This window comes from Parasteatoda tepidariorum, chromosome 6, assembly GCF_043381705.1.
Source record: "Parasteatoda tepidariorum isolate YZ-2023 chromosome 6, CAS_Ptep_4.0, whole genome shotgun sequence".
Lineage (NCBI taxonomy): Eukaryota > Metazoa > Arthropoda > Arachnida > Araneae > Theridiidae > Parasteatoda > Parasteatoda tepidariorum.
Window position 1 is genome coordinate 59682161 of NC_092209.1, and position 16214 is coordinate 59698374.

Genomic DNA, 16214 nt, shown 5'->3' on the forward strand with positions numbered 1-16214 from the left:
GTTTGGAACTTAAACGAATAATTATGTGACTCAGCAATTAAAAGATGTTAAGCAGTTTTCATAAATATCAGTTTTAATTCGGTGTATTCAGTTCTAACTATATAGAAAATTTTGATTTCTTTGGATCTTTAGGTATATACATTAAAATGATGTTCTTAAAATGCATTGTAAAAAGAAAGTTTCCCAAAATTAAGTGAAATTTGTGTCAACATAGCTGTGAAACAAATATAGACGAATTTTGAAACCTTTGTACATATTACTGAATATCATGCTCACGATTAAAGCAGTTCTGAGAATCCATCTACATTTTTACATAAACATGGCGGTAAAGTAAGAAGGTGTTGATTACCGATCTGACGATATTTTTTGTTCATGAAATAATTTTTGAAAAGGTAAGAGCAGTAAACCGTAATCTAATTGGTTTTTTTTTTGAAAAATATTTTATTATTATAAACTAATAAAGTTTGAATTTTATCACGTTTGTGAACAATGTGGTTTGATGTATTATTTTGTCATGATGTGTTATCTTTGAGACTATTCAATTTTGAGCATGTTAGTCCACTCTGACTGCATTGGCTTTCAAATTTATCTGTATTAGTTTCGAAGCTGTTTTGACAAATTATCACTCACTTTTGAAAAATTTTATTTTACAGTGTACTGTAAAATCACTTATGTCTTGAAATTATATTATTAAAGTAATTAATAAAGTTACAAAAGATTTTTTTATAAAATACTTGACATTAATAATTTTTTAATGTTTGTTGTTATTAATTTCTAAAAAAGCTTAGGAAATCTTAATAAGCTCATAAGACTGCAGTGAAATTTAATAGTTGTATTTTTTTCTCTTTTAACTTGAGCTTGCTTATCTTTTATTGTTAAGTTTAAGTATTTCATTAAGTAATAGAAAAGTTTTTCATTTTTCTTCAGGACATTCTTTATGTATGTTTGTTCTTATAATTTGAATAGTATTGTTCCCTTTATATATAAGAGCAGTGCTATTTGTCCAGTTCCTTAATATTTCGGTCAGAATAAACGTTTTGGAAAAATATTCATTGTTTAAATATCATTCAGACAATGATGCAAAAAAGTTATGCATGTTGGATTCTATTTTACGTGTATGGTTATAATATGTTATTGAAATATTTCATTCTTATTAATGTAACCATTTTTAAATATTTAACGTAATGCATCGATATAAAACGGTTCAATGCTTTAAATGCTTGTAAGAAAGTCACTTAAAAGAAAAAATTATCATTTAAAAAATATCAATGGTTTAAAATTTGTGATTTTAGAAATCATACCAAATAAAAATAGTATTGATATGAGTTTTCTCAAACTCTTCAAGAACGTAAAAGATTTACAAAATAAATATTTTTTTTAATATTTATTTATACGCTTTTAGTTTTTTTCAATCTTGTTTAAAGTTATAAGAAATTAATCATTAAATTTTGAAAAATTCTTGAATTAGCGAAAAGTAAGACGAAATTTTAAAAATAAGATGTTGACAAGATGTAAAAATGTACTACAAATTGTAGTTTCGGCACGTTTATTACCGTAAAAACCATGCAATTAAATTTTATTGCTTAATATTTTCTCGAACACAACTTTTAAATTTTCATTAAACTTTTAAGTAGGATATTCATGATACATAATGTATAAACAATATCAAATTATTGTAGAAAATGTTTTTACATAAATAATATAGCATCTGCAAAAACAAAAGTTTATTTATTCGATAAACAAAATTAACATCATTACTCCTTTGATGTTTAAATACGTTAGCAAATGTGCTTACATCAGAAATATGAGTAGCACTAAAAAAATATTAATTAAAAATAACTTCTAAATTATTTTAAGTAGCCTTTACATTTTTATAAGTAAAAATAAAATAATAATTAAAAGTTAAGTATGCATTAATAAATAAATTGCATATAGGATAAATTTTAAAAGTTTTAATTATAATGTATTACATATTTTTTTTCCAACGAGCCATTAAATATGTTAATATACTTTTAGAATAACTTTCTTTTTTCGAATTCTGATTTAACTTGACAGTTTTAAATGTTTATTAAAGAACTAAATAATTTTTATTGCACTTGTAGGCTGAATTATCTTGGCGCACTGGCTGTTCGTTATGAAAAGAACCATTTAAAACATTTAAGAATACAATAGCGAATAAAAGAAGAGCACAGACATATACAATAATTTATATGCAAGGAAATGTTTTTCAATACATTAAGCCAAAAATACAATCTAAAGCGGTTAGTTCAAAAGACATAAATTGAAGTAAATTTATTTGATAGATCTTATGAGTTATAACGTTTCGTAAAAATGTGTCATTCTATTTTGAGAAATAATAGTTTAAAGCTTTTCTACGTTTTTCTACGTTGTTTGTCAAGGAAAATAACTGCTTTTCATCTAGTCTATTTTTGTTTTGATGTGGAAATAATAATGGTAAATTGAAAGCAATTTGTATGTCAAATATGTAAATGGCAAATTCAATTTTTGCTGACATAGAACATTTTATGACGAATAGTTTCCTGAAAATGAATTTTATTTTTAGATTTATACTAAATTGGATTTAAATTCTTCCTAGTCGTGAACTAAACAATGAAAATAGACATTGCAATATTCAATTGAAATCATAATAAATTTCTAAACTCATAGAAATCAAATTGCGATAAAGAATAGGTATTGATTCTTGTCATACTGAAAAACAGCTTTTGCTTATTGATTTTAATCCTAAAAAATGGGAAGTTAGAATATCTTTAATGTGATAACAATTTGTTTATACATCACATTAGAATTCAGTATGTTATTGGTATATGATTAAATCTTCTTTAATGAGTGAATAATATTTATTTAATATTTGTTTAATAGATAAGGAAAGTGTTTTTGAACGTAATGTACAGATATTTTTTTATTTTTTATCTTTGGTGCATTTAATAAAAATCAAAATTTTCTGTGAGAAGCATTAGGAAAATGAAATTAATAAAACTTTTTAATTTTTCTAATGTGACTGACAAAATTATGATTTAATATTGCAATTGCTTACATGATTTTAGTTATATTTGTTCACATTTTAATTCCCCATCAGAAAAACTTTTGCTCGTAAGGAATTAAAATTTAAAATTGTTTTATATTTGTAGTTGCATATTTTAATTAGTTTTTTTTCTTTAAAAATTATACTTAAAATATAACCTTTAATTCCCCAATTTTTTGAAGACAAATAAATATCCAAATAACATATTTTCTAATTTTCATGGAGGCATATTATTTAGTTTCTAAAATAAATCGTTTTTTCAAAAGTTTTATTACTTTTAGAATAAAACAAAATGAAAAAAAAATTACTCCCATATTTGATTCTGAATAGTTAAATATATTATGATTTTTTAACGTTATACATATCATTTTTTTAACTAAATAATTTAATATAATATGATTTTTTAAAATATGATTTTTTAACAAATTGAACTAAAAGAGAGTATTATATGTTTAAATATTGATCATATTTTTAAATTTTCAAGATACCACAACTCTCGTTAAAGAATTATGAATAGGTAACATTTATTGAAATAAATAACAGATAGAGTAATTGCAGTTTCGTTATAAACGTAATAAATTCATATTTGTTAAGTTTGTCTCTTTCTCAATAATTGTAGTTTTCATTATCATAATGTTATAATAAGTAACACATTAATAAGACATCTTGTTTCTAAGTGAATTAGGAAGGATTTGCAAATATAATTGGGATAATTACAAAAATTTAAAAAACATTAAGTGCAATTTCGAAAACAACTGTTATGAATATAATGATATTAAAGCAAGAAACAATAAAATGAAATTACTGATCTTGGTGCTGGTTTGCACAGAAATCAGGCTGCATGGAGCTACGAAAGAGAATAAAAAAAAAATTAAGGAGAGTAACTCATTTTGGCGTCTAACCAATTTTTTAAAGTATTTTTGGAATTATTTAATAATAAAACAATAATAATAATAATAATGAAAATAATTTAAATAAGAAAACATAAAAATAATAGTCTTGAGGAAAACAAAAATGAAACGATTAATAATTAAGTAATTAAGTTTCACACGCAATTATTATTGGAATATTTGCTTATATAGTTTTATGTAAAACTTTTTGTCTTGAAAAATAATTTTAAGACTACGAAAATATGTCAAAATGTGCAAGAAGTAAAAAAAAATCTCAACTTAGGTATTTAAACTTTTGATAACTCTTCTGGAAAAAAAAACACTATTTAGACAATCTTTTCTAAATTTCAAAAAACAAAATTTCAAAACATAAATAAAATTATATAAAAAATAAAATAAATGTCTTCGAGAAAAATCTAGACTGTGAAAAATTCAGGATTAAATCACCACAAAAAGTACAGGCACTCAAGATACCATTACTTTTTAGCGTAAAATCCATATTTACCGTCAAATTTTACAGAACAAAAATCTGATATACCGTTTTTTTACAGTAATATTTAGTGTACATTTTTTGAATTACAGTAAGTAAATAAATATTACTGAAAACTTTACGGACTTTACATAACTTAACTTAACTTAACTTTACTTAACTTAAATTAAAACTTTACCTAACTTTACACTGTAAAAATGGATTTTACGATAAATTGGATCATACGAATGCTGTACTCAAAGTGTAGTACTTTGATCCGGAATTTTTTGCACTGTAGAAATTATAATATCTCGTATTGATGAAGAATATAATGATTAATGAAATTTAAGAATATGAATTATTATGATCGTAGCAGTCAACAAATAATTCACAGAATTGTTAACTTTTACTACATGGGCTATCGGATAATTTTTAATAGTGAAAGTAAACAAAGCATTTTTAAATTTTGAAAAATACTTAGCTTCTACATTAGAGAGCTGTATTTCGGTCAGTTTTCAGAAACTGTATTTTATAGCGCTCATTTTGTTGACCATGGCAATGTATTTAAAATGTAATAATGTTAGAAATCTAGAATAAACCGCTGAACTTGTTTTTGCACACATATCATCGATACAAACAATAGAGTAATAAACACACTTTAAGCATTGATAATACACTGAGTGGTTACTTCATTATGAATACACCTTGAAATTTTTGTTAGAAATCTTTTGTTTTTAATACATTTATGATCCTTCTCTAAATTGGTATCTTGTAGTATTTGAGATCATTCCAGTAGAATAACACTTTCCAATATTATTTAACACGATCTAATTATAGTATTGCTCCTTTAATCTCATACCAAAAGGTTTGAATGGGTTTAGATCTGGGGATTGTGGAGGACAACTCGACAAATGTCATCATTATGCTCCTAAAATCAATATTTTAAAACATTAACGAAAAAGCAGGATGAATTATGCTAACAATACATCTTATTCAGACTGTGATGTATATGACGAAAGGTCAACAGCAATCTCAGAATACGATTTTTTATAATAATATCAAAAACCTCTGGGCCATGATGGCACACTGATTAGGGTACTGAGCTCACCGTGAATGATCGGGGTTCTATCTCAATACTTAATATCAATGAGCTCCTGCTTGCTTAGAGGTAAAAACAGTTTTAGCGTAAAAATATTATAATTATTACTATGATGACGTTAGGCTCTTAATATTGGAGTCTTAAGCTCCTTAACTTACTTGGCCAACAACTAGTTGCTGTGGGAATTCCTTTCTATATTCAACCTTTTTAGACAATATGATGAAGCAGATTCTTAACATAAAATCATAGGGTAGTCATAATAAAGTGACTGTTCAGTATACTTATGTAGAACATCGACATAGGCTTGATGCTGTTATTATGTTTCAAATTTCACAAAATCCATATTTATTTGCTTACATATCATAACAATTAGAGTTCAACACACTCACACATTAAAACACATAGCTCGTTTTGCATATAAAACAGTGACCATTATTGTAAAGATATGACTTTTTTGAGTTACAAACAGTAAATATTCACACGTATAATAGAGGTTTACAAAATAATGATAGATTCTTCAACCATCAGACAAAAGAGTTAGTGACACATTCACCGTCACTCGCGGGATTTCCATCAGCAGAAACTAGTTCGAGTTTTGTGCATAAACTTTTCTTTTTCTCTTCTTTTCCTTTTCTTTACTTCAAACAGCATCATCACCCATCGCTGTAGTAACTGTAGTGTATCTTGTGGGAATATTTGGTCTAGCTTTCTGACCTACATTAAAAATAAACAGTGACATTAATATGAACCTTGTGGATATATTTGGTCTAGCTTTCTGACCTACATTAAAAATAAACAGTGACATTAATAATAATTTTTTTTCGTTACTGTCCAAGTAGTTGACTGTGGTTTATGTTGCGGGTTTATATGGTAGGTTTATCTCAGTTTATCTGATTAATTCATCAAGTATGTGACGTCAAAAGGTAAGTATTGTGTACCCACGAGAAATATTGGTTCTTGTAATGAAAAGAATTAAAATATGCTGAAACATTAGTAATTTATTTATTTGTGCAACGTTTTAATACCACAATGTAATTGTGATATGTCTATTTGATCTTTCTGCCCTAAAATAAATATACTAGTGGCATTAGCACTTTATTTTATTTCACATTAATATTGGTGCTTCACAGCCAATCATATTATATATTGCATTTAGTGTTTAAGATTACATCCCATCCCTGTAGTTTCGAATGCCATCGAGACGGCTGATGAACTCCTCACGTTGCAAGCATTGGAAAAAATGCTTGTTTACAGAAGATTTTTCAAGTGAGTTTTACTCAGCTTTATATCGAATATAAAGCTAAGAAATACGATGATGAGCTTTATGTTTTGAGTTTTTTTAAGTTTTTTACTTAAAACGTTTAAATTTTTTTATTAAAATTGTATCTCTGGTAAATGTCTTTATTCTTTTCTTTTAAAATTTGATTTTAAGTTATTGATATTGATTTTGATCATTCAGAATTTTTTTTAAGGATTAGAAAATTTTCTCTCAGAAAAACTATTGTCGTAGTCTTTATTTTAATTTTTTGAAACGGAAAATGATGCTCATTATCCTTAAAAAGTTAAAATCTACCATATACGATAACTGAACCTACAGAAAGGAACAATATATAATCACAATTTTAATGATACAATGTAATATGGCAGCTATAGTTCAGAAAATAGTAATGATTACAATTATTTAAAACTAACTTTCATAATATCTAAAAATATCGTAATTTCTAAAAATATCTCAATTTTTATCTAATATATTCTAAGTTAAATCTTGTTCTAATCATCACTAAAAAATAGTGTTGCACTATTTAAAAAAGACTACTTTGAAAAGATATTATTTTTATTAACGCAAAATTTTTTTTCCGTTATGATTCTATTTTCGTAATATCAATATATACTTCGTAATATAAATATGTATTTTCATACTATCAATATGTATTTCATAATATCATTGTGTATTTTTATAATATCGATATGTATTTTCATAATATCGATATGTTACTATTAATATGTAATTTTGTCACATTTTTTATTCAATATTTTGCTCCCTTTCTCTTTTTTGTTACAAAGCGTTACACATCACAATAATTTGATTTGTCACATATCAAGCTATATTTCGTAAACATGCATTTTCCGTTTTGAAGCAAAACACTACGCTATAGATCATATTTTAAATTTTATTTTTTAAGTTTTAAACGTGCTTGAATAACGATTGAGAAAAAAAGCATTAATAATAAATTAATTTTAACATTTGGTTTTTTGAACGAGAACTTATTAATCAGCAGATTTTAAATTATTTTATTGAAACTAAAATGAGCGATATCCCACTTCTTGTTAACCCTCCGTAATACAAAGTTTTCACATTTCATGAATACTCTTCCACCCCTCCAAGCACAACATTATTTATAAACATTCCCTTTAACATATTTGAATATTTTTATCAGTTCTTATGTATAATCAATTCAAATATTTATTTAACGCTATTATTACTTATAAAAGCCACATTTTGAAAATATAAATTTTTTAGAAGTTTTCTGTTATTACGTTATTTTCATGAGATTAGCTTTATTACATAAACATACATTGGTGGTGAATTAAAAATAAGCTATAAATACTTAAAATCTTTACGTAACTTTTATTTGATGTCTTCTTAAATAAAAAAGTATACCAGCCTCTTTTATATATTATTTATAAAACAAAAAGCAAGGTAAATCTGAAATATATGATTTTATTGACTTATTATTTTTTATGATGTTATTTCATAATTGTACATTACAATATGCATTATACTTACTAGTTTATAAACAAATCCAAATTAAATTATCATTGCACCTCAAACTAAAAGATTTGAGCTCGAAAACAATTCTATTGTAGTTTTTATTTTAACTTAAAGAATTTAAGTGAACATAAATTTTCTAATCCACCACACTGTTGTTAAAAATTAGTTTTAAAAGTTGATTACCTAAAAAATTCAAAAAGGGTTCCTTTCTTTATATTACCCTAATCCAATTACTGAATTTCAAATATATTGTTTAACTTTTTTATGACCCTGATTAAGTTTAATAATCTTAGTTAATTATAGAAATGTGAGGAATAACGCACTTAGAGAATTTTTTTCCTGAAATCTCCTATCAGTGGGAACATTGTTTGACCTTCTTGGTATTTCTCGCGTTCTGAAATTCCAAATTATATATTTTACTGACTTAATTAGGTATAAGAAGAAAAAAAACTTTCTTGTTTAAATAAAGATTAATCACAACTGCATTAACGTAAATTTGGGTCTAGATACTTTCATTTATTTTCGATAGAAAAGTCTATTAAAATGTTGAAGATGAAAGAAAATATTTCGATTTATTAATTGAATGATATTTTTTTCGTTAATTAATTCCTTGCAAAACCCTACACAATATTAACAAGTAATTCTTTTCTCTTAATTTTGTTTTCTTTTTCTGAAAATACTCCCTATTTATTATATTAAATGCAATTTCCTGACTTTTTTCTTAGCTTCATTATTTCTTTTTGAATTCATATTTAATACAATTGTAAAATTTATGACTCAGAGAATAATATTTGTTTTTGAAAACTTAAAATTATAATTTTAAATATGTTTTATTTTTTTCTTATTTTCACTTTAGGGTAATTGTTACCATACATCTCACAGTAAAAAAAAATTTATCACTGATAATCTGAATATTTTTTATTGCTTTTATCAAAAACATTTTTTTTCTTTTTGTAATGTATTACAACACGCAATACTTTATGCTTAGATTATGAATGAAACTATTTTTAACATATATTCTAATATTTAAATAAGCCAATAATTAATAATTTTCATAATTTGTTAATAATTCAAAGAATATAACACGGAACAATAATTTTATTAAAAATACTTTTATATTCATTAGTGTTTATGAGAAAAAGATAAGAACGATGAAATTTTATAATGACTTTTTTTTGTTAAAATAAATTATGATACGATAGATCTTAGCACTTTATTTTTATATGAGGATATGAAATTGTGTGTTATTAAATCATAAAAAGTTAGCGGAACAACATATAGTTTCGTTACGAAATATTTGCTTACTTATTAAGAGAAGAATTTTCAAACAAATTTCTAAATTCAAAAATATTTCAGATCTTATGAATACGGATGATTGTGTTAAATGATATTTTTTAAACTACACGACTGAACTTTTACAAACAAATTTCTGAAATCAAAAATATTTTAGATCTTATGAATACGGATGATTGTGGAAAATGATATTTTTTAAACTACACGCTTCAGAGCTCACCAATCTAGATAAATCACAAAAAGATTAATTAAATAACATATAACTTAGTCGCTGGACATCTATCATATAACTGTTGAGAATACAAGTGCACTGCATTCAGTTTTGGCAATTTGTTGAACATTTGAGCCTTCAAATTGCAAGGACAAGCATTTAACTCGTAATATCAGAATATCCCAAACATTTTCTGTGTGGTTAAAGTAGATGCAGTGTAAAAAAAAACCCAAAAGTTCTACTAAAAGAAAATAAAAACTATTTTTAAATTAAGAAACTGCTTAAATATGAATAAATATATTTTTTTTTGTTGTTAATCGTTGATCTCAAGCTTTAAAAAATTTCAATATTCTTTACAAACTTTCTCCATCTAAATGACAAAATGAAACTGTAATAAATATTATTTTGACAGAATAAAGCTTCGTATGGAGCAGTTTTTTCATAAAAATTTTTTTTCCGTGTTCTTCAACTTCAATATATACGGATTAAAACTGTCAATTCCAATTCCTGTTTTTTCCATGTAGTTTCGCTCACTGTAAAATAACTTTATCTTTCAAAAATCATATTGAGATTATATTCTATAATTGGAATTATTTTTCGGAAATTATTTTATGGTCTTGAACATTGTTTAAATAACGTTTCAACTTCATCGTCATATGTATACTCTACCGGATTGCTAACTGTCTTAAGATATAATTTTTTCTAAGTGAATTTCCCAGATATTTTTATAAGGATGGACTACTATGTCTTAAATATTTTTACACTTAAATATGATTTCGATAGGTAAGGCTTGTATTTTAAGATTGTTCTTCATAGCCGAGCCCAAGATCTGCCGTGGCTCAGAGAGATCATCTCCCCGGGTTCAAATCCTGGCGTTGACTAGTCATGTGAGTTCTATTCTCGACTCTCGTCAATCGCACTGCTATGATAGTTATTTTACATAGTTTTTTTTTGTAAAATAATATTATTTTTTTGTTAAAATGACAGTGTTTGTTTGTTAAAATAGCAGCGTTTGTTGGTTAAAATAACCATATTTCTCTCTGCAATAGACAATTTTATACTGGCAAAATCCAACGGACCGTTTTTTTTGTTGTTAATTTAACAGATTTTTTTACAGTGTGGCAATTACTGGGCAATTGAAAAGTAACGAGATTTGTGAGTATTCATAAAACAAATCTTTTATTTTCCAGCCCGATGGCCCTTGCTGTTGCTATTATATACAAAACAGGTTCAGGCAACATATTCATTATAAAGATATTTACTGAAAGGTTAAACCTAATCTCGAACAAATAATGGATGTTTCACGTGAAGATTTACTGCAGTGAACGAATCAGTCCCATAGACGAAATAATGCAACAGCTCTTACGTAAAATTGTGTTTTACATGATTTTTTGGGGGTATCTATTTTTTTCCTCTACACTGTTAGTAATTTCATTCAAAATGTATGGTAAAATAACCGACATCAATCTATCCACGGTTACATCTAGCATGGTTTCAAAATCACTAAATATACATTTAACTTTACTTTGGAGCTAGGCTTTTCGTTAGATAATGGGTATTATAGAGTACAGGGAAAAAACTGGTGAGTGCAGGATACTGAAAATTCTTAATGTGAAGAAAATGGAAAAAACATTGTAGTGTCAACGCTGTGACTCGAGCCCGTTTTGTCGATAACAAAACTGACAAATTTGCCCAATAGGCTTAATTGGTGAGATAAAATTCTTGTTATTTAACCGTATTTAGTGAAAGTAGTTAATAAACTGTTGTTTTCATAGTTAACAGTTTGGATACCATCTTATTTATGGTTATTTAACTGTTTCTGTTCAGAATGATACTTACCTTGGTTCAATAATTACTGCCGACAATAACATAGACAATGAGATTCGGAGTCGCCTAATTTGTTGAAATAAAGCTTTTTATGGTTTAAAAGTTTTTTTTTCAAATCCTCTCTTTTATCAAAAAATACAAAACTTTTACTCTATAAAGCATTAATTAGGCCAATACTTACATATGGCTCAGAGATCTGGAACCTAACTCAAGCTGGTGAAAATAAAATTGCCATTTTTGAGAGAAAAGTTTTGAGGGCCATCCTTGGGGGGATAAAAGTAAATAATTCCCGGAGAAGACGATATAATACTGAATTGTATAAAATCTACAGAGAGCCAGATATTGTGAAATTCATAAATATAAATCGAATGAACTGGGCAGCTCACATTTTCAGAAGGAATGATGACTCAAATTTAACGAAAATCCTATTACACAAACCCCTAACGAACAGGAAAAAAGGTAGACCCAGGCTGAGATGGCTGGATTTAGTTGAGACTGATTTCCTTACTCTAAAGGAGAAAAACTGGCGAACAAGTGTCAAAAGTAGAGAGAAGTGGATTCGAATTCAAAGGAAGGCACTGGCCCACCTTGGGCTGTCTAGCCAGATATGATGATGATGATTTGACTGTTTTGTTTGAACATGGTAAAATAATTAATTAAATAAAATGCTATTTAAAAATATTTTCCAAGAAACTTCTAACAATGCAATGAGCTTATTAAAAATTTCAGACAAATACCTAAAATATTATTAGAGTAGACAAACGGCGTACCACATGAAAGCAACCTCTTAAAAGCTTTTCTGAACTTGATGGACATCGCATTGTAGAGAATGGGATTTATCGCACTGTTAATGAAGATCATAGTTTTGCAAAACATCAAAAACCATAGTTCCATGTATCGGTTTGAAGCAAAGGAATTGTAGACCACTAAGAATCTGTAGGGAAACCAAAGAGTTGCAAACAGTACGACTACAACTATAAGCATTTTCACAACCTAAAATAGAAAGATATAAAATTAGTTTTAAAAATGCATATTTATGCGGATTTATTTTGTTATAAATTAAATCCCAGTTGTGTTTTCATCGTCTAATATTATATGTGCTTTTTTTTAGAAAATAAGAAGACCATAGCAATAAATATTAGAAAATTATTATAGTTATATTTTCTCTACCATATTATATTTTAAACGAAATGAAAAACATCATGTTTCATAATTGACGTGAATTAGAGAAAAAAGTTATAGTACACTGCAAATTAGATTTTAAATTTGTTAGAAAAAGTAATAAAATATTTTGAACTCAAAATTCTGAAATATAAATTTTTTGTTTAGATTTCTAAAACATAAAAATAAATTATATGAATAATCTAAAAACCTTTAATAATAAAACTCGTATTTATTATTTCGTACCACCTCTAAATGTGACATAATATTAAATTTCTTATATCGTGTGATATGCAACTTGTAATATATAACTACATATATTATGCGAGGAGAAGTCAAAGCAATAAAATGACAACCACATTTTTGTCCATATATTATACAAACCATAATTTAAATCGTTTATTATATGAAGCTACTTTTTAATATTGTTTCAAGATATATATTGAAAAAAAATTCTGGTATAATTACCGTATTAAACGGTAATCACGCTTCGTGCAAGAAAAGAATAAAAAAGCATGACGGAAGCCTAATTTGAACCATTCATTTGGTAGTTTTCCCATTTATATGGCAACAATTTACTGGAAATTTGGGTTTTCGAAATTATTGCTCTTATTAGCACACTTTTTTTAAAAAATAAAAAAGAGACTTGCCACGCTTTGAGATATGATAAAATTACCAAATTTTACCTTCTCTACCAAATTTTATCCCATATTATAAAATTATATTTTATTGTTAATTTTATCAAAACACTTCCTTTTAGTGTTATTAAACAGAAGTAGACATAAAGGAATAAATCCAACAAAGTTTAAGAAAGAGTTAAAATATTAAGTATTACTCATATCACGAAAATGAAAAAAAATATTTACTTCATCTTGGAAGTAAAAAAAATATTTAATATTAGACAGAAAATAAAATCTTTTAAAATTACAGTACTGTAAAGTAATAACATTTCCAATTAAGAAAATATTTTGATGATAAAAACCAAAATGAATGGTATTTAACCCATTCATTTGATAATTTATCGTTTATATGGTAGCTATTTACCGGAAATTCTGATTTTGAAAACTATAATACTTATTACCACACATTTAGTAAAAGAAATACAAAACTGAAAAATAAATTTAATTAAATAATTCCTTTAAGATATCATGATAAAATTACCACATTTCCCAAATTTTAACACATACAATAAAACAATATTTTATTGTTAATTTTAATAAAATAATTACCAAATCACTTTCATCAAAATCACTGTACTTTTTGTTTTTCCCATATCCTTGTAGTTTTGACCTATCTTTATTTCTCTGTGTACATAATTATTAAAAAAGCTAACTTTTAAATAAATCTTAAAAATATAATACCATTCACCTTTGTGGGTGATAGGATTCATGGAGTTTAAAGATCCACAATTTTATGATTAATAATCTGATTATAGAGATGTGGTAAACATTGTGGTAAACATTACTTCTGAAATAAAGTGGTGACCTTCGAGTTGAAGTCAAGCCACCACGAGATATATGCTTCAAGCCACCACGAGATATTTTAAGTAATTATAAGCATAGAAAATATAAATTACATGCTGTTTTTATAAAATTAGATTCCATACATTAATAATTGTATTTCGCTTTGACGTTAATGATTATTTTTCTTCGTCGTTATGCTACTGGATTCGATTAAGCCATTTTTCAAGTATTTTAACTTCTGAATACTTTGACAAATAAAAGGGCAACACCAAAACAACTCGTTCATTTAATTGGAAACCATCATTTTTAGGATTCTTCAAATAAATCATTTTTCTAGAATTTCATTTCCATTTCCAATAAGTTTTTTTTCTCAATCGTAAGCGAAATTAGACTTTTTTTGAGCTCATCGAATCTACTATTCATTTGAACTCCCAAACTCAATTTAATGAGGTTGTTCAATTGCAAAGTTTTCGGCTCAATATATATTTTTTAAAAATTTGATTTGTGTTTAAGTACATATGCGTGCAATTTAATGAATTCTATTCTGGTTTCTTTTCTTTTAATCTTATTAGCATGTTCTTGATTTGGTTTCATTCACTGAGAAAATATAAAATGCAGCAAACTTGGGAAATCATAATGTGTTATAATTAAGTCTAAATATTTTACTTTAAAAATAAATAAAAAAAGTTTTTTTAATTACACTCTCAAAGTTATTGCAGAATTATAATTTATAGTATTTAATGCATGCTACGTTTTATGAATGGTTTTTGAGTTAAAATCTGTAAATATTCAATTAATTGAAAAACTGATAATTGTATCTGAGTGGTATATGGGAATGCAAGGTGAAAGCAGTTTATGTAGACTCATGCAATAGAAATGCTTAATTTTAAATTTTCCTGATAATTACTAACTACTTAATTGGTAATTTGTTAGATATAGACAAGCACGTTTTTTGGGGGCTAATTTCCGTAATTTATTACTTTTTTCCTATCCACGAATTTTCGAGATGCTTTAATGTTATTGTCGTATGCCATTAAGGTAAAAGGGGTGAGCTTCTTCTTGTGTTCCAATGGCGCAATCTACAGCCACGAATTTGACTTCTGCCTCACATATGTCACCACCTGTTTATAATTAGGACCCATTCATGCATCCATTCAATCATCCACAGATTGTAATTTTGACCTGAACCAGAGAACGGTCAATCTCAAATTCAGTACTCCCAAAGGTATGATTTGTTACGAGAATTTAGAAGACGTTGTGACCCGAGAGATTTAATGTGCACCATTTACTATATGGGAAGTCTTCAGCCGGTGGGAATTGAACTCATGACCCCTTGGATATGAGCTAAAAGCCTTACCAATCAGACTATCCCGACCTTGAAGTACTGTTTAAAACATCGAATTTTTTCCCCCATTTTTTATATTTTTAAATACTTACATTTTAACGCAAATTAGTAATTTTTGATGGAATGCTTGTAATTTATTCACGTTTTTGATAAAAATTTTAAGAAGTTAAATCAATACCAGAAGGAAATTTTTAGGAGCATATCGATGTTTGAGAATAGATGAATAAAAATATATAATGCTTGATAACCTGTGATCAGATTTAACGCTTTTATGCGGAAACCTTAAAATATGGCATAAAAAAAATTTTTTCGGTTAAATTTACTTTTCAATTTTTTATTTTTTACTTACTGAGTGGTAATAAGAACTATAAATTTTAAAACCAAAATTTTAGGATAACCGCCACGCGTTATCCTAAAATAACCAAATAAATGGGAACGGGAATAAATAGGAATGGGACGGGAAATTAACAAATAAATAGTTTAAATACCGGATATGTTGGTTTTATTAACCAAATTATGTTTTTTTACCAGATATGCCATTCTAATGTATGATAATTTTGACAAATTTTTATATATACACTACCGGTCAAAAGTTTGCGAAAATTTTGAAATCTACAAAGAAAAGGTTTATAATTATGCT

General features: G+C 26.3%; 1 protein-coding gene across 2 annotated transcripts in view; it reads right to left on the reverse strand.

The window, feature by feature from the left end:
• Positions 1-6069: 6069 nt before the first annotated feature.
• The window catches only part of LOC107452468 (thyrotropin-releasing hormone receptor-like), an 88502-nt gene continuing 78357 nt past the window's right edge, over positions 6070-16214 (reverse strand). Inside the window, exons 3-4 of one of the 2 annotated variants that reach the window (XM_071182416.1) lie at positions 12343-12598; positions 6070-6215 (exon numbers count right to left, since the gene is read on the reverse strand). In XM_071182416.1, the coding sequence (XP_071038517.1) occupies positions 6142-6215; positions 12343-12598 (330 nt within the window). In that variant the 3' untranslated portion in view covers positions 6070-6141. The remainder of the gene's footprint in view (positions 6216-12342; positions 12599-16214) is intronic. The other variant, XM_071182417.1, reaches the window with a different exon arrangement.